The 20,320-nt window shown below is 38.0% G+C and overlaps 1 protein-coding gene across 2 annotated transcripts; it reads left to right on the top strand.

The window, feature by feature from the left end:
- The first annotated feature begins 1,247 nt into the window (after nt 1–1,247).
- LOC128357923 (mitochondrial carrier homolog 1-like) lies at nt 1,248–16,840 on the top strand. Of its 2 annotated transcripts, none has more exons than XM_053318351.1 (12): nt 1,248–1,495; nt 2,883–2,967; nt 3,717–3,823; nt 5,798–5,857; nt 10,570–10,627; nt 11,061–11,112; nt 11,240–11,299; nt 11,403–11,496; nt 14,249–14,296; nt 14,697–14,764; nt 15,850–15,925; nt 16,644–16,840. In XM_053318351.1, exons 1-12 carry the CDS (start codon nt 1,340–1,342, stop codon nt 16,716–16,718), a joined length of 939 nt encoding a protein of 312 aa, XP_053174326.1. In that variant the 5' UTR covers nt 1,248–1,339; the 3' UTR covers nt 16,719–16,840. The 2 variants fall into 2 exon arrangements, with proteins under 2 accessions (XP_053174326.1, XP_053174325.1); XM_053318350.1 differs by having other exon boundaries at nt 5,795–5,857.
- The last annotated feature ends 3,480 nt before the right edge of the window (nt 16,841–20,320 follow it).

Here is a 20,320-nt window from a genome sequence, read left to right as displayed (position 1 = left end):
TAAGGTACACAAATATAAGGCAACAGTCTGTTTAAAGGAAAGAGGTGATAAACCATGAGGCTGGCATAGGACAGTGGTTTCCAGTCTTTTTTTTTTTTTGCTTATGACCATTTAATACAGGCATGTCTAAACTATTCCATAAAGGTCCATATGGCTGCAGGTTTTTATTCCAAACAAGCAAGAGAAACACCAGCAGGCTTGATTCATTTAATCAACTGATCTTAGTCTTAAAGCAGTTGATTAGTCAAGGACTAAGCTTTCCCTCCACTGACCATAACAGGTATTGTTAGTCACTGCCAGCAGGCACTAGTTTATTTTCATATTATCACATAAATTCAAAATGTTTCCACCTTTTATACTTCTTTAACTATGACCCAACTAAGTTGAAAGAATTTAGTATTTAAATCTAAAATGACATACATATAAAAATGAAATCTTTCTTGAATTGGAACACAGCTCACACTGAACCATGTATTATGATGCTTCAAGTGTAGTGTTGCATTTTGGGTCCTGACTTGAAGAGAGGACACCTAGGACCATTGTAAGGCTAACAGCGTCACCTGCTGGAAATTAAGTGTTCCCTTTTTCAAACCCTGTTGTTGACTTTAGATGCAAAGTGAATTGTACATGGACTGATTGTAAAATGAGTCTGTTTTTCTTGTCATTCCTGATTCCTGTATGATGGTAAATACTATTCTAATGTATGTAAATAACATCTTTAAGCTTTATGAGGACATGAACTGCCATTAAATATACATTGTATGGGTGATACAAGTTGGTTTCCATTACAGTTGTATAGCGATGATGATACCCAATGAAACATAGTGTAACAAACTTTTAAAACAAGAGCATTAAAAGTAAATGAGAAGAATATAGACTATAATATGGGTCTTAGTGGGATTTGGGATATAACAATTATAAGTAAAATAAAAACAAATAAAAAAACTACTTCTGAACATGAACATAATTGCAGCCATGTCTTAATGTTAACACCGTGAGAAAAGGAATATTTTTACAGAATGTTCTCTTCTGTCCCATCTTCATCATCATCATCACTGGTCCTGATGACGGATGATCTGGATCACGTGATGTTGAGCAGCTACTTTTCGATAATGAAACAGCATGGCCATTCTAATATTTCTTTAACTGAATCAGTTCTGGTACAGTAGTAGGCCTATTATTTTGAAGGTGAACAGCGGAAGTTATCGCGGTCACCTCAACTCTGACACCAACAGGCCGCAGCTGGAACCATAGAGGAGCCATAGTGGATCCATAGTAGAGCCCTCCCCTCTGAGCGGGGATGAACGGGAGGAAGCATCAGCCTGCTTCACGGTAATTCATGATGGACTCATCAGACAACCTGTCCGCTCAGGCGGGCGCTGTGGAGCGGGACGCTGCAGCGACATCCGTGGATGTGGACACCGCAGTTCTGCTACTGGGAGCGGGAGTGACAGCCATCACACACCCGCTGTTATATGTCAAGCTGCTAATACAGGTAGCTAATGGAACTAGCTAACAGCAACCTTAATAATGTTTAACAGACATAGTGAGCTCTGATGTTTTCTCTGCTCTTAGGAGAAGACGCTCAAGTTAGTTCTCGTTTCAGGGTTAAAGGAAACATAATGATACTTAGCTGCACACCTACACTTATCAAAGAGTGATAGACATTAAAGCAAAACCCTTAACGCTGTTTAAACACAGTCACTTTTGTCAAACCTTTTTTTGTTTATGAAAAAGGAAAAAAGGGCGATTTCACTGTTTTCTCCCCATCCAGACCATCAGTGACCAGTACAGTTAGAGCTGTCATAACTCCACTCGATTACCAGACAGACAACAGACACAGTTTCAGATAAGTGTAAGTGGTGAATAAACAGAGATCTTTCCTTTAACTTGTCCCTTAACCCCACATTGTAAACTGACTTCATGGTAGACAGGAGGTGAAGTGTGTGTGTGGCAGAGAGCAGCTGGGTTGTGCAGATGAGAGTTGACTGACAACAATGTTTTTTGTCTATTTATGGCAGTTTTGTTCCAGTAATACTTCTCAATTATGGCTGGACAATTTTATTTCTACTGCTGTTACATGTACAAGCAGCAAAATTTGAGAATGCATCATAGCATAACATCTAGATCATCTTTGCCCCTGGCTTTCTTATGAGTAGTTATGAGCGCTGAGGTACTGGTACAGTACTTTTGAGCTTTTATGGTTATAATCTCTGTCACACTAGCAGTCAAACATGAATAAATCAGGAGCCAAAAAGGATTAGAGAAAACTTCTTTTCCAACAGGAGTTGAAATTGCATTTGGCTGAATGCATTTAGCCATGTTTGACTGCTAGTGTTGGTGATGCAGCATCCTGTTCTGCAGAATGACTATAAAGAGATACTGTTATTTCTAATTGACCATTAGCACTTTATCAGTTCCTAAGTGGCAATAACATTGGCATCAGATACTAAAAGGAACACAGGTGGGGGTGTGGGGAACAAAAATAAATGTTGCACACAGTAATTGTCCGTTTTCCTTATCGAGTCATCTGTACAATATATTTTTTTAAAGCCACATGATTGATTACTTTAACACACCATTTTCAGTGTTTTTCTTGGTGATTGTTACTGAGCTGGCTTACGTCAGTTCAAACATTCCAGAAGTGTCATTTGCCCTGTTGTTTCCATCATGAAGCTTTTAATACTGTGTTGTAAAAGCTCCAAAAAAAAAAAAAAAAACCTGAGAGAAAAATATGTTTAAATATTTTTAAATGTAACCGGCTTAATGTGGATGCTCACTGAGGGCCATGGTGTTTTTGGTCCTTAACCACTTGTTGTGCCCATGATGCAGAGGAGCAATTTATAATCTTTTATAATCCCTTTTTTTTCACTTTTTTCCAGGTGGGTCATGAACCTCTCCCCCCAGCTGTGGGCACTACTATGTTTGGAAGGAAAGTTTTGTACCTGCCTGGCTTCTTCTCCTATGGTGAGTCAGCTCTGATTAATCAATGGTTCATTAGTTGACTGTACTTGAGTTAAAGGACCATTCCAGTGGTTTGTTGTTTGACACAAATAACAAATGTCTGCTTCTAGTAGTTCATTTCCCACACACAGCTACGTTTCAGCTTTGTAATATTTAATATAAAGTTTATTCTCTAAACTTTCCAAATGAATTTTATGTTCAGGCGATACAGGTTGTCTAACTCGTCACATCACATAACACCAGTACTGTCCTCTCTTTACTGACTTCCTGTCCAAGATTGATTTTCAAACTTTATTGCTGTCTTTTAAGGCTTTAAATGATCTGACACCAACTGATCTAGCAGAACTCCTGCATCTGTGCATGGGCTGCCTCTAAGGACTGCTCAGACCCTAAAAACTTTGAAGTTGCTGCTGAAGACACTTCTTCTTGGGAGTTGAGCTTGACTTACTCTTGTATTTTGCCAGAATTCTTTTATTATAATGTTTGTTTTATTCTATTCCCGTTTATTATGTGTTTTATATGTATTCATGAGGATATTTTGAGCTTGTTCAGCTTTGGTCAACTGTGGTCTATTTAATTGTACTGTACAAATAAGATTTGACTTGACTTGACTCATGCTATTGTGTTATTAGCGTTGGGAAACAGCTGTCGCTAATGTAATTTGTATGCACGTAGGATTTACTGGACTGATTGTGCAAAACCACTGGAATGGTCCTTTAAGGTCAGCTGGCAGTGAATGGATTTGTTTTTAGCACAGCATATTGTGACAGTGGATGGAAAGAGGGGACTCTTCCGTGGCCTCTCACCACGTATCGTGTCCAGTGCCATCTCCACTGTGGTCAGGAGCAAAGTTAAACAGGTAAACTCAACTATTTTTTACTTAATTTACTATATGAAGCATCTTTGTCATGAAGACATGAGTGTTGTGTCATGGTGTCTCCATAAAGAAATGGAATCAGAAAGATACTCCCATCTCTGAAAGCCCGCACTTTAGAGGAGAAAGCATTTCTTCAAGAGGTTTCCATTTCTGGTTCTGTGAAATCAAGAGAAACATTTTGTGCAACAGTAGCAGCAAAACACAATCAGAACTTATGTAAAAGCTACTCAACCTCATCCAGTACATGCACAGTATAATCCAAATCATGTCAAAACTGTCTCAGGTGAGTAGGCTCTCCTCTCCTGTTTCCTCTGTTTTCTGTCAGTGCAAGCTTGGACAAAGGCACTGAGGCAACAACAGGGGAAATTAAACTTACTTTCGGCTATATTTTACTAGAGTGCTCATTATTGGTGCCAGTGAAGGAGAAGGTACTTGCAATTTATCAAGTGTTACACAAGCAGAGAATAAACTTGTAGAAATGTGACATCTTTGGCTGCTCTCCCTGCAGTCTACTCACTGTGTCCTCTTGTTCACAGTTAGTGTGTTTTACAGCCACACAGAGCTCATTATGCTAATAGCAATAGTATTATAGTCATAGAACATAATTAGCCATGAATCCTAAAATTAGTTCAATTCTTATAAACTTTAAGTGTTCCTACTGTTTGACCCCTCATATATGTTAATGGGGTGGACAAAAAAAATGGAACACTTTTCAATATAATGCACACCAGTACACCATTTGCTGTGTCCTCATAATATACACAAAGTAGAATTACCACCTTTCTGATAAGGTGAACAAAGGGTGAAACATAAAAGTAGAATTTATGGTAGAGCTCTTGTATTGGATTGCATTAGATTGCACAGGTTTTCATTATTAGGTGCAGACAATATATATTAGTTTATCTTTGCACCTGTGTGTGTGTGTGTGTGTGTGTGTGTGTGTGTGTGTGTGTGTGTGTGTGTGTGTGTGTGTAGATACATAGACAGATTGATGGACATAGATATACTGTAGATATAGATAGAATGTTCTTAAATCAATCAATCAATCTTTATTTGTATAGCGCCAAATCACAACAAAGTCATCTCAAGGCACTTTACACATAGAGCAGGTTCTAAACCAAACTCTTCAGGTTTTAACTTTAAAGAGACCCAACATTCCCATATGAGTAAGCACTTGGCAAAAGTGGCAAGAAAAAACTCCCTTTTAACGTGAAGAAACCTCAGAACCAGACTCAGAGTGGGCATCCATCTGCCTCGACCGGTTGGGGTTGAGAGGAGAGAAAGGAAGGATAGTAGAGAGAAGCACAATGAAAATCAACAATGTAGCTAGAAGGTCCGGGACTGGAATCTGTCATCCGGACGTCTACAGGCCCAGATTACCTGTGAGACGAGAAAGCACAGACAACTCCGGGGAAGAAGTTTAGGTTATTGAATGCATTAATAGAACATTAATGTTAATGGATATAGATGGATGGATAGAGAGAGAGAGGGAGGAGGAGAGAGGAGCTCAGTGCATCATGGGAGTCCCCCGGCAGTCTAAGCCTATAGCAGCATATACTAAGAGCTCTAAGAGCCCTAACTATAAGCTTTATCAAAAAGGAAAGTTTTAAGCCTATTCTTAAATGTAGGGAGGGTGTCTGCCCCCCGGACCAAATCTGGAAGATGGTTCCACAGGAGAGGAGCCTGATAGCTGAAGGCTCTGCCTCCTGTTCTACTTTTAGAGATACTAGGAACCACAAGTAGGCCTGCATGCTGGGAGTGCAGTGTTCTAGTAGGTACATAAGGTACTATAAGCTCTTTAAGATATGATGGAGCCTGATCATTGAGAGCTTTGAAAGTGAGGAGCAGGATTTTGAATTCTATTCTGAATTTTACGGGAAGCCAATTAAAGGTATTAAACCATTAAAGGTATAAGTGTGAAGGATTTCAAATGATTTTTTGTTCTTTATTCAGCAGGTGGAGCTTCTGTCCAAAACAGATGAGCTGCAGTTTTCACTCAGGAAAGTGATCAAAGAGGTGAGAGGTCAGCAGCTCCTGGATAACATGAAAAGAGAGAAATGACTTTACCCTAATGAGGGAATGTTTCTCTATATTTGTTGCCTACTCTCTGTTGGATATTTTGGTATGTAAATGTCCCATTATGAAATGAGTCTTTTTTTTTTTTTTTTTGTTTCATATTTTTTATTGATGTGTACATGAAAAATAACAAAGGCACTCACACATATCAGGACACATAGGTGTCAGCATTAGACGTGCCCGTATACACCAATGGATTTAGATATACATATTTTAAGAAACAAACAACAATTACAAAAATAGGTACAGATAAACAATAAAAAGAAAAAAAGAAAAGTATTTAGACATAGTCTGTATAAAAAGATGTTCCTGGTCGCACAAACATAAGAATAAAAAAAACAGATAAACAAACAATAGTAAACTAAAGGAAAAAGAGAGGAGAAAAAAAAAGGGGGGGGTGGAGTGTGGGGGGTTACATTGTCTCAAAAAAATCCATGAACGGTTGCCATTTATTGCAGAATTTGTTTAAGTTTCCCCTTCTTGAATATCTAGTTTTCTCTACTTTCAAAAAGGACATAACCTCCTTAATCCACTGCGTGCTGGAAGGAGCTGTTGTGGATTTCCAGTTTAGAAGGAGGTGGCGTTTAGCAATCATGGAGGTAAAAGCTATCACTTCCAGTTCTTTAGCAGAGTATTGGGTATGCTCTTCTGAAAGACCAAAAATGCAAATGTGTGGTGAAGTGTCAATAGTTTTTGAGAATACCTTCGACGTGGTGTTGAAATACATTTGCCAGAAATTTTTCAGGGCTGGGCAGGAGAAAAGCATGTGCGTAAGGTTGCAGGGTGAGCCTCCACATCTGTCACAGACATCTACCGTATTTGGAAAAATCTGTGCCAACCTTGTCTTAGAATAGTGACATCTAAATACAACTTTAAACTGTATCAGTGTCAAACGGGCATAAATAGATGTTTTGTGAATGACCTTCAGAGCAGATTCCCACCAATACTCATCAAAAACCAATCCTAGTTCACGCTCCCAAGCCTCTCTTGTGTTGGTGGTCAAATGGCCATCATATAACTGAATAGAAGTATACATTTTTGAGATTAAAGACCTCTGTAGAGGATTAAATTGTAAAAGTTCACCCCATGTTTGCTTAGGTGGGAGATGAGGGAAATTGGAGAATAAAGATTTTGCGCAATGCCTCACCTGGAAATATCTAAAAAGGTGGGAGGGTGGGAGATTGAATTTATTCACCAGGTCTGTGAAAGAGCAAAAGACCTCTTCCTTATAGAAATCCTCAAAACATTTTAGTCCCTTATCCTGCCATAAGGACAAAGTGGGATCGGTAAATGTGGGTTTGAACACAGGATTTTTTAACAGTGGGGTTAGAACTGTAGGCACCGTAAATTTAAAGTGTTTCCTAAATTGAAACCATATCTTAAGCGTAGCAGTAACCACAGGGTTGCAGGTAAGGCCAGAGAGGTTTGCAGTAACTGGGCCGGTCAGTAAAGCAGAAAGAGAGGCTGGGGAGCACGACTGTGCTTCCAGTTGACACCAAGGTATGCTAGTTGGCATGGACCAGAATGTAATTTTAGTTATGTTCGCCGCCCAGTAGTAAAATTGAAAATTTGTCAGAGAGAGGCCGCCATAGAACTTACAATTCTGGAGTACTTTTTGTCTGACTGGTGTTTTGCCATTCCACAGAAAATAACAGATAGTCGAGTCGACTGTTTTAAAAAAACTTTGGTAAAAATATAGGCAGACATTGAAACAGAAATAGAAACTTAGGCAGAACATTCATCTTGATTGTATTTATTCTCCCAATCAAAGAGAGAGGGAGGGAACTCCACTTTTGAAAATCTGCCTTAACTGCAGCTAAGAGGGGAAAGAAATTTTCAGAATAAAGGGATTTAAAAGACCTGGCTATGCTAACCCCAAGATACCTAAATCCTAAAGGGCTCAATTTGAAAGGAATATCAGACTGGGAGAGTTGCATTGCTAGTTTATTGACAGGAAAACATTCACTCTTGGCAACGTTAACTTTATACCCTGAGAACCGGCCGAATCTATGAAAGAGTGAAATAATGGCGGGGCAGGCACTTACTGGATTTGCGACATACAGCAATAAGTCATCGGTATATAACGAAAGTTTGCCAAGTGATAGAGATTCTACATAAACAGAGTGAAGTAATGGAATAAGTTTGGCCTGAAAGGCTTAAAAAAATTCCACTGGAAACCCATCGTGTCCCGGGGCTTTATTATTTTGCATGCTTTGTGAAGCCAAACTTAGTTCTTGAATGGTCAGAGCTGAGTCTAATTGAGTAACCAACTCCGGATTTACAGAAGGAAACTGAAGTTCATCTAAGAACGTGTGCATATCAGCTGGCTCTGATGAGAATTCAGACGCGTACAGGGATTCATAAAAAGATGAAAAGACAGAGTTAATAACATCCAGGTCTTCCTGCAGCGCTCCCGATCCATCCTTAACGCGTGATATTAAACGTGAGGCTGCTTGACGACGCAACTGGTGAGCTAACAACCTACCAGACTTGTTGCCAAGTTCGTAATATCTAGAACGGGAGTGAAGCAACATGCGCTCCGCCTCATTAGTTGTGATAAGATCCATTTCAGTTTGTAAGGCCACGCGACGTCTCGAGAGCTCGGCAGATGGGGCGGTCACAAGCTGTTGATCCACTGATTCTAAATCAGATAATAGCTTTTGAGTAGTTGACATCCTTGTAGAGTATGAAATTATCTGACCTCGCAAATATGCTTTTAAGGACTCCCACAACAGCGCCTTAGAGATAGGTTCTGAATCAGAGTGATTAAGAGCAATAAAATCCTCTATTGCATTTGTAATAAATTTATGAAAATTGTCATCCGATAAAAACTGAATCGCCAGTGGGCGGGATAGCGAGGTCCGGGGGAAATCTGAACATCTATGGACACAGGCGAATGATCTGAGACAAGATTGGATGATACGAGACGTTTGTCACTTTTGGCATAAGTTTAGCATTTACAAAGAAATAGTCTATACGAGAAAAGGTATGGTGCACGTGTGAATAAAAAGAATATTGCCCACTACTCGGATTGCGAAATCTCCAGGGGTCAACATAGCCATTGCTAGACATAAAATTGCAAAGGGTCTTAGCCATTACCGATCGAGTTGAGCCAGGTTTAGAGCGGTCTAATTGAGGATCAATAACACAGTTCATGTCCCCTCCAAAAATCAGAAAACAGTCACTCAGAGAAGGCAGATTTTCAAACAACTTATTCATAAAACTAGGATTATCGAAGTTTGGAGCATATACATTAACTAATAGGACAGGCACACGAAATAGAGAACCTGAAACTATCAGATATCTGCCGTCTTTGTCAGATATGGTATTAGTCAGGGTAAATGGGACAGATTTACTGACCGAGATGGCAACCCCCCTGGCCTTTGAGTTGAAACTAGAGTGGAATAACTCAGCAACCCAGGGACATTTTAGTCTGACTTGATCTTTGTTCCTCATGTGGGTTTCCTGCAAAAACACAATGTCAGGTTTCAAACGCTTTAAGTGAGAGAACACGGGGGACAAAAGGGACAAAAAACAAAACAACAAAAACCTAACTTAACTAACTCGCCCCAAATCCCACAACCTCCCCCTATAGCACCTTCCACTACCCCATCCCCAAACAATAGGATACCAGTGCTAACTCCACAAGGAGTCGTAAACCAAAAGGATAAATTCAAGGCTTTGGACCAAACAGCCATCTTCACCTCGCTCCAACTTGAAAGGAGCTCCTGCAAACATTGTGAAGGTAAAAAAGTATAGCTAAAGACAGGGCTGAATGATTAAAGAACACAAAGCTCAGAACTATCTAAGAAACTTGCGCAAACATAAGCATGTCGACTGCCTATTAGGACAGTGGAAGTTATGGTGCCATCTATATCAAACACGATCAAAACATGTCCAAAACAATAATATAATATTCAAAACTATTCGTAGACAATGCTGTTAAAAGTCATTTCAGCACCACTGTTTTAGAGAGTAAACAAGACTGCAGTGGCACCTACACTCAAACCTGTGTTTCAATAACTTTGCTGAAATGAGTCTTGATGTATCCGTGTTGTAGGCAGAAGTAGACAAACAGTACTGTGGTGCCACCTCACTTGTAACTCCATGTATAATGTGTGTAATTGCTTTTGCCAGTAAAACTGTCCATGACATCCTGTAGAACATACAAAGTATGAGCACAATACATTTTACTTTCATAAATGTCCATTATCTTCATATTGTGATTGCATTCTGACCAGGGATCAGTAAAGACCAATGATCAGTGATCTGTCTACATGGGGCTGATGGTGAGCTGCCACCCAGCACATCTAAGATCATGTTTCCTAGACAAAATTCCATTTTTACAGTAATATCTTTCTTATTTTTATGAAATGTTGTATTTCAGTAATCATGGTGCTTCATGACAGAAATGTTAATAATCGTAATTCCTGCTGGGTTTAATGAGACTTTAGAGGATGCACAGAAGCTACCTTCACATTATGTTTTCATGTCACAACTAATGTTTTAGACTAAATAACTTCCACATGCACACTGACTACCTTCATCTTTCTACCTGGAACATGTCTATTTTGTGTTCAGCTCCACACTGACACTGCATGAATGGTGTAACACATAACTCAGTTGTTCTTTAAATGGTTTCCTCTCTGCAGACCTCACATGAAATGATCATCCAGTGCCTGTCCAGAGTAGCCACTCATCCTTTTCATGGTACGTCATCATTAATAGCAGCATATCAGGAATATCAGTCCTTCCTCAGCCAGTTCTGTCAAAGTTTATTTCACCTTAAAAAGAAGTTCATATGTCTTTGCTTACAGTACTTGGCTTACTTCTGGAAGCTTCCTCCTACACAACCAAAGCCAGAGCTGCAACTAATACGCTTCATCACTGATTAGTGTAAAGTTTTATAAAGTAGTTAGTAGTAAGTTCTGGTGCTTGGTATTTTCTGACCAATAATCTAAATCCCAACAATATTCAGTGATATAAACTGATATAAAGGAGAGAAAAGCAGCAAAACAATAAATTCTTCCATCAGTTTTGTGCTGCATACAGGATGTGCCATGTGTTCAAGCTTGTATTACAAGTGATATATAACTGAATATCTGAATGAAAAATGTAGCTGATCAGCTGTTTCCTTTGGCAGTTATGTCAGTGCGATGTATGGCCCAGTTTGTAGGCAGAGAGGTCAAGTACAGGTAAGGCTTCATATGCTGCATGCTTAACTAATAACATTAAATGAACTAAAAACATTACAATAACAGCACTCCTTAATGACTGTGTTATAATAATTGAATGTCATCACTGTTTCTGTCATGTATGCAGTGGAATATTCAGGTGTGTTGTCAGGATTTTTAAGGAAGAAGGAGTCACTGGATTCTATGTGTGAGTCATAATTTCACTGCTCATTGGTAAAATTCTAACTACATATTCATCTTTGACCTCCGTGAGTCTGACCAGTGTTTTTTTGTGGCTTACTGTGTTGCAGTGGTCTCATACCTCATGTGCTGGGAGAAGTCCTCTTCCTGTGGTGTTGCAACCTCCTGGCTCACTTTATTAATACCTATGCTGTAGATGAAAGTGTATGCCCATCTTCTTCACAGATAGTAACACTTTCTTTGTTAGTATAACAGGGGAAATACATATTTGTGTTTTAGAGGTCTGTCTACATTGAGCTGGAATTGCATGTTCCTGAGAATAAGATGTTTATCAATCAATCAATCTTTATTTATATAGCGCCAAATCACAGCAAAAATCATCTGAAGGCGTTTTTCACATAGGTTAGGTCTAGACCGTACTCTAACTTAATTTAAAGAAACCCAACATTCCCCCATGAGCAGCACTTGGCAACAGTGATGAGTTTAGATGAACATCAGGCTCATGACTGTGTGTTTAGTACACAGCTGGAGTCAGGACATGGTTAGCCTAGCTTAGCATAAAGACTGAAAAGGGGGGAAACAAAGAGCCTCACTCTATCCGAAGTTCAAAAATATGCTTACAGCTGTGTTCAGACAGATATCTGCCTGCATGGAAAAAGTGCAGCCTTCCCATTCATTTGAATGCAGCCAGTTGGTTAACACAGCCAGTGTACCAACACAGCTGGGGTACCAATGGCTCCTCCTGATGAGCAGGTTAGCACCCTGTGTGGTAGCTCCTGTCATCAGTGTATGAATGTGTGTGAATGAGTGAATGTGACATGTAGTGTCAAAAAGACTAGAACAGTATTAGTACAGTCCATTTCCACACTAAACTGGATCAGTGGATCTAGCAAGGCACTGTGTTAGCCAGTCACATGCATGCTAGCACTAATTCCTGGTGGATTACTTTTGTAGCATTAATGACATACATTACCTTCTGATGGATGTGAAAGTCTGCTTCAGAGTATTGTAAACCTCTGCTCATTAAGAAATGGTTCCATCACAATGCTTAACCTTAACATTTCTATTTGTGTGTAGGTTTTAAACAAATGAGAAACAGGATATCTATCAGTTGAGCTGTAGGAGTGTTGTAGATGTGTTTTTGGTCCGTTGCCCTTTTCTTCTTCTTTTTATGCTAAGCTATAGCTTGGCTATAGCTCTCTACCTAACACAGACATAAAGTTGAACTTTTAGCTGAATTTAAACTTTTACATTCTTAAGTAGTTTCCTGGATGCATAAAGTTGTGGTTGCCCACCTTCTGCTCTTCAAAAGTCTGATCATTTCAGTTTGACCCATATGTCTTAAGATTATTATTGCTGTGTTTCATTGACGGCTCATCTTTTTTAGAGCCAATATGAATCAACATTAAAATAATATATTATAAATATATTTTACATTTTAAAATACTTTAATGTCAAAGCATTTTCAAACTTCAAGAATTTACAACAAAAGACAATAGTTTTAAATTGATGAATGAAGGTGTTCATATCCCTGTAAATGTAGCTGCTTGCACTGCCATTAGGGTGACCATTACCATAACACCAAAAAGGAGGACATTATGCGGCATATCAATAAATTACTACGGTGTACATAGGACTCTGGTATACTCTCATTTATAGTACAATTTTGAGTGGTTTAAATATGATGTTTGTGTAGCTGAATAGGAAAAAATATTAATGTTAATTCAATACATTGTGGTGTTCAAAAAGTGGCCACTGAGATGAATCTTTTAAAGTGCAGAGTGCCACAAAGCGTGTGTGGACTTAAATGTAAAAAACAATTAACAGGTAACATACATAATCAAAAAATGTTTTTAAAAAAAGCCTAAATAACCTTTTATGTAAACAACAAAGGAGATTGTAAAAAAAAAAAAAAAAAATACATTCAACTGCTCAAAAAGTATACCATTTCTAAAGTGCTTCAGTCTTTTGGGAACACACACAGTGTCTGTGTTTGTGCAGCAGACCTGTATTTAAGCAAACTCCACATTCACCCTCTGTAGCAGCTCAGGAGACAACAGCCCCTCTGTCATCATGGCTTCCAAGCCCCCACTGCCCCTGGGCCTGTTTATATCCTGCAGAGACTGGTACAAATAACAACATAGCAACAATATAGTTATCAGCCTTCCAAAATCTGTATTGTTTTCAACCCAATAAATATAAATACTTCATGTAGCCCATCAGTGACATCATAAGAATAGTGTACTCACCAAAATAGTTGATTGACTATCTGCAATACTTCTGTTCTTTCGAGGTCTTGCGTTTTGGCATGATGCTAACTTTCTATCAATGTCATATGACGTAGCAGCACATGGACCCTTGTTTATGTTTTTAACCAATGATATAAGCAGATATTTATCTGACACCGCTCTTAGCCAATCATTTGTTAGACCAGATATGTTACTGCGTAGGATGCATTTTTTACAGTCTATGATTGGATGTTGTGCTGCATCCCAGCAAAGATGAAAAAACTCTGCTCTTCAAGCCTAGTGCCTCAAAAAGGAGGACAAATACGTGTCTGGCTTGATGCTGCGCCGGGCGCTGGACAGGGCATTGAAAATCCGGACTGTCCGGCCTGAAGCCGGACGCCTGGTCACCCTAACTGCCATTGACTTTTAGCTTTGCATAATAAATGGAATACTGAAACACCTAAAAGTTAAAGTTTAAACAGTTGTGTGTGTGTGTGTGTGTGTGTGTGTGTGTGTGTCAGAAGTTCCTGCAATAGCTTTCCTAAAATTTGTGAAAATTGAACTTAAATCTTCCACAAATGATCAATAAGTAAGGTTTAAGCTACTACTTTCCATGTTAATATGACATAATAGTGTATTAAAAGTATTGAAAGTACATAATTTCAGATTATATAGAAAGAGATGGAAGAATATTTGACTCTTGAAACTTGTCTGTATTTCCTCTACAGTTCAGCCATGCGTCAGCCGTGAGAAGCTACACTAAGTTTGTGATGGGGGTAAGTTCAACATTTAAAGGACCATCTGAATACCCTCCTACCCCCCACACCCAAGCATATAGGAGAACATACGGTGGCCACCAAAGTTTGCGATAAATAAAGTAGGCCGTCTTTAGAGCTAGTGTTTGGTTTGTCCATTTTGGGCTACTGTAGAAACATGGCAGTGCAACATGGTGGGCTCTGTGAAGAGGTGCACAGGGTTCATTTTAAGCTCAAGAAAACACAATGTGTATTTTCAGGTGATTTTACACTAATTCAAACATACATAAGAATATTATCTTCCATTCCTGCCAAGTCTGTTACATTACATGAAATCTTACACACTGGTCCCTTAATGTTATATATTAATGTTATATATGAAACATCATTAAATGTTGATGCAGTATTTCTTTGTCTGTAGATTGCAGTGAGTGTTCTAACATATCCGTTCATGCTAGTGGCTGATCTGATGGCGGTCAACAACTGTGGGTGAGTCATTTATCTAAACATGATTAGATTTACTAATAATCAACAATCATGATACTTTCCTGTGGATACTGTTCACTGTTTTACTGTTGATGTTTTCTGTGAAACCACACTAATGATTTAACATACAGTCAGTTCATTCAGTGTCTGCTAGAACATTCTACTCTGATTCAAAGCTAAGATACTGAACATGATGAAACATCATACATACTTAAAGGGCATGTTCACATTTTTTTAAAGTCTGTCCTAAATAAAACAGTCAGGTATCCATATGAACATTGAAAGCTGTTTCCTCCTGTTCATACTGACCATTAGAAGATCTCTTCATAATGCACTTACAATGGAAGTGATGGACGACTAAATCCACAGTCCTCCTTCTGTGTAGACATGGATTTAAAAGTTGATGTGAAGCTAGACAGACTGACTGACTGACTGACTGACTGACTGACTGACTGACTGACTGACTGACTGACTGTCTTAGTCCATTTGTTGTCCAGATGAGTGTTCCCCATTGACTGTTGCTCTTTCAATGTGAAGTCATCATGGGGCATTTACAGCACTCCCACTTGTAGCTTTTTGTGGACAGTAATATGACCTAGGGGCCTCATGTGATTTAGAAATAATGGATTTTATAACTGAACTAAATATCAGAATACAAACGTTTTCTTTCCTTTGATCTTTATCACAAACAATGAACAACAGCATTAAAATATGAATGTTGCAAGTAAAACATGAGACTCATGTTGGCTGATGTATCAGTTTAGTGTCGTGTTCTCGCTGTAACTGCAGTAACTGGGCAGATATAAGCCTCCTGAACATATACCTTATGCTGTCAGTACTTTCATTTATCATTTCCACCGCAGTCTTCAGATGAGCACTAAGTATCGCTCTAACAAATTGGCCACAATTTTTCACACCCATACATAGTTGAGTCATATACTAGGTACTAGGTACCCAGTCTTATTACTATACCAGGTCCATTCACAGCTGTCTCAGTGAGATCTGGGTATATGTGGAACTCTGTGTTTCTTAAATCTTGGCTACAGTGCTGATGCTTAAGTCTGGTTGGTTGAACTTTGTGTTGTCAGGTTGACTGCTGGTCTTCCTCCTCACTCACCCATCTTTAAATCCTGGTTGCACTGTTGGAATCATCTGAGCTCGCAGGTATAATCACTCATCAACATCTCTCAGTATGTGTCAGCATCACCACGTGTTTGGACTGAGTTGACATAAGCACATGAAGTCACGCCACATGACATATTAGGAAGAGATCATTTAAATCTTCTTCTTGACAGTCAATTCATTGTGTAGGTCAGCCATAAAGCAAAAATTCTTTCTAGTTTCTCATTTGTGAGTATTCTTGGTCGAACACTTTGATCCAGACTGAAATATTTCAACAACTATGGGATAGTGCTTTACAAACATGTAAATTATGTAATGAAATGAAATGACCCCTCTTGATTTCTTCTGCTTTTGTAATATATCAATCTAAATAGTTTCAGATTGTAAAACTACATTTAAATTAAAACAAAAGTTACCAGAGTAACCATAAAATAGAAAATATTGGTTATGGTGGAATATATAGAAATGCTTTCTGAAGGATTTCTGAACATGAAGTGCGTGTTTTAGGTCCTGCTACATAATGTCAGTGGGCTTATCACACAAAATAAAGCAATATAGATGATGTCCAACAGCATACATACAGATACAGGTAGCAGCTTATGAATACAAACTTGTGAGACTTGTTTGTGTAGTATATGTATTACTGTTGGGTGTAAGGAGAGAATGTCATTGCATTGTCTGAGCCTCTATGTTTTTACTATGCATATGACAATAAACTTCTTGAATCTATTTAATGGTGATATATGTTCCCTCTTGTCAGGGCCAACTCTTCAGAGGCTCCAGCTTCTTTTCCCGTCGGGTGCCAGTGACCTCCTTGCCCTTCATTGAGGACTGACATCATCATCACCTGCTTGACTCTTCCTCCTCCTATTTACAAATATTTTCAAAAGACACTTCCAACAGCCATGACACATATTTCTATGTTGTTGTTGTATGTCATGATTGTTTTTTCTTCAAACGGCCATTGTGTTGCATTCATTTCTATACACTATAAAAACTGTATCAGTGGACTTTTTTAAATTAGTCTGCATTAATCAGCTACATTAGAGTTTTTAAATCAGTCTACGATTTAACTGCATTGCCCACAAATGAGGTACCACTGATTAAAAATTGTAGAGCATGCATTTTAAAATGGTTTGCAAAAGAATTCATGATTTGCAATCCAGATACTAATATTTTCAAAAACACTGGTATTGTCCTTTAAAGCGATGTAACCATTGCTGACTGACATAATGGCTTATGAATTCCCAAATTGTCCTGAGTCAGTTGTTCTAGCAGGCATTCTACAGAAAACATGCCTGCACCAAAACTGTTGGTGGGAGTGTGTTGCTTCAGGTTTTACTGAGATGATGAATGAGGCTTGAGGGTGGCTAATTTGATTAGCACATTAGCACACATGAACAGCATTCATGTTACAAAATGACCTGCATTGTGATGTGGAATAAGTTGAATCAGGTGTTTATGCTGATGATCCTGCTTTTAATTGTAGTTTTAAAATGTATGTTGCAAGGTCATACTGTAACAGTAGCATAGTTATCAAGTGAGTCTGTTACACAGCAGCTTCTGTTAAATGTGGTAGAGTTTGTGAACATGGTTATACCTTACTGTGGCAGGACAACCACTGACTGTGTGTTTTGTTGCTTATGAATTGAACCTTACATTTGTAACAGGGATGTTGTGCTATTTCTTCTTCCCAAATATGAATAGTCTCACTTCAAAGAATCTTTGCCCTTAAAGGGAACCTAATATGCTTTTCCTTATATGTTAAAATGTCAGACATTCATGTTAAATATGCCCTAAGTGTCAAATCATGCAGTAAACATACTATATGTAGTAGTAATCTCTGTGAGCAAAAAGCACTAGCTACAGACTGCTCTGAACACACACTTTTCAATGGGTTTTTTCTACCTTCAGTCCGAGCTGATGTCAGCTTGTGACACATTTCACACACACAGCATACAAGTTCACTGCTCCAATCCACTAACATGATGGCATTTTTCCATTGTGTCAGGCTGAGTCATGACTGGAGTTGAGTTTTTCCATTACACAGCAGGTGCAAAGTAAATTAAGTAGTTCACCTGTTGTGCTTTCTGAACGGAGAGGCTGCCTAAAAGGCCAGTATTAGATAAATATGGAGTTTTTTTAAACTTTGAATCATACAAAGTCACTGTAGTGGCGTCCCTCAATTGAAATACAGAGCTGGAATATGTCCCTTGAACTAGCAGCTTTGCTCTCATTAACAAAACAAAATAAATCTTCTCTCATGTATTTGCATTGTGGAATCCTTCTCTCACATCTCATCCCAGTTGTTCACACAGACCTCAGGCAGCCAACTGTGTTATCCAAACCTGTTACTGTCCTCCATTTACCAATAACCCACACAAAGCCAGTTTAGTTTTGAAGCAGCATAAGGCGAGGATTATGTAGGACACATTTCATCTGAAGGCTTAATGTTAGTGTCTTATATTGATATGAACAACAAAAGTTGGGCTTTGATTGTCTTTATTTAGATACTTGGCATAGAGGCTGACAGGAAACGGAGAGAGAGAGGAAAATGACCTGCAGCAAAGGTCCTTGGACAGATTTGAAACAAGACTGAATGCTCCTGAAGGTATTCCTTCATTTAAATTTTAATGCGTCTTGTCAATATTGAGCAGGACATATCCTAAAAACAACATTTTTTTCTAAATAAGATGGCCCAATTATGTAAAATGTAATAAAAAAACATTTTGTTGCATTGCCAAAATGGATTACATTTATTCCAACATGTTCATGTTTATTTTCCTGTACATAATCAGATTCTAAGTGCTTACACCAACTGGACACTGGGTTGCATCAATGCTTGTATGCAGTATTTTTCATAAAAATCTGATACAGTGTCTGGCCATGTTCCTTCTACAGTCAAACATCATTGTTTGTTGAAATATGACAGTCAACAAGGTTCAGTGAACTTGGTTTTTCATGTTATTTCAGTTTAGAAAAAGGAACACCTGACAACAATAAATGATTAGGATATTATATTTTAAATTCAGATGATGTTATTATATTATAAAGAGGTCAGGTGGTTCAGATATGATATTATATTATAAAGAGGTCAGGTGGTTCAGATATGATATTATATTATAAAGAGGTCAGGTGATTCAGATGATGTTATTTATAGTATAAAGAGGTCAGGTGGTTAAGATGATGTTATTATATTATAAAGAGGTCAGGTGATTCAGATGATGTTATTATATTATAAAGAGGTCAGGTGATTCAGATGATGTTATTATATTATAAAGAGGTCAGGTGGTTGAGGCCAGGTGAAAACATTCTTCTCATCCAGCTGTTTCACGCCATCTAATTTATTTAGTGTTATTGTTTTAGTTTTGTTTATATTAGTAATGAAGTAGCAGTAGTAATAGTAACATATCATTATATTTAATAGATGTTATGTTTGAGTAACATTTCTCGTTTAAATTCATTATTGGATTTTTAGGTATTTTGAAGCTACTGTACATGTTCAAAACTAGGTTTTTTATGATCCATCTTTAATTAGCATCATGAACTATTTTTAGTTCATTTTTTTTCATTTTAAAATCAAATTTGACACCTGTGAAAGCACATTAAATTGTAATTCTTAATATTTGTTTCAATGAATTGTGAATTAACAATGTTTCTAGGGATACACCATTGGACATGTAAAAGTCCAAAAAACGTATGAGTAATTGTTAAGAGCTTCTAACCTTGTTAGGCAGCAGTAGTGATCATCAGGGGTCCTTCTCTGTAAAACCACTTCCTTTTATATGGCCTTCACAGTTTTAACAACATAGCCTCTTAAATGGTGGTTACACTTTGAGACACTTTGTGTGGTTCACGTGACTTGACATGATATTTTCTATTTAGAACAACTGTATTCCATTAACCTTTACTTAATATGAGAGAATGATAATTTAAGATCAAGCCAAACTAGTTGATATGATGTCTTATTAAGAATTTGAGTGGTTTTAAGCAAGTGTAATTTTTTTGGTTCAGGTTTTGATGGTTACACCACTGGGACAATTTTGCCATGATATATTCTGTCAAAATGGATTAAAAGCAGAAATGTTATACTTGGTCCATAAGAAAAGAATGTGTGCATGGTATTCATGCATTTATTTTCAAATTTTAACCCTTTTAAATTTGACTAAACCACATGGACACAAAAAAGTAGCGTCACGTCATTGATCCATATACGTATATATGTGTGTGTATATCAATCAATCAATCACTCAATCAATCAATCAATCAATCAATCTTTATTTATATAGCACCAAATCACAACAAAAGTAATCTCAAGGCACTTTACACATAGAGCAGGTCTAAACCAAACTCTTTAATTTAATTTAAAGACACCCAACACTCCCACATGAGCAGCAGTGACAAGGAAAAACTCCCTTTTAATGGGAATTTTTATTC

This window comes from Scomber japonicus, chromosome 4 (genome assembly GCF_027409825.1).
Source record: "Scomber japonicus isolate fScoJap1 chromosome 4, fScoJap1.pri, whole genome shotgun sequence".
In the NCBI taxonomy this organism is placed as follows: Eukaryota; Metazoa; Chordata; class Actinopteri; order Scombriformes; family Scombridae; genus Scomber; species Scomber japonicus.
The sequence above is the reverse complement of the archived record's forward strand: the minus strand, read 5'-3'. Positions and strand labels throughout refer to the sequence as shown.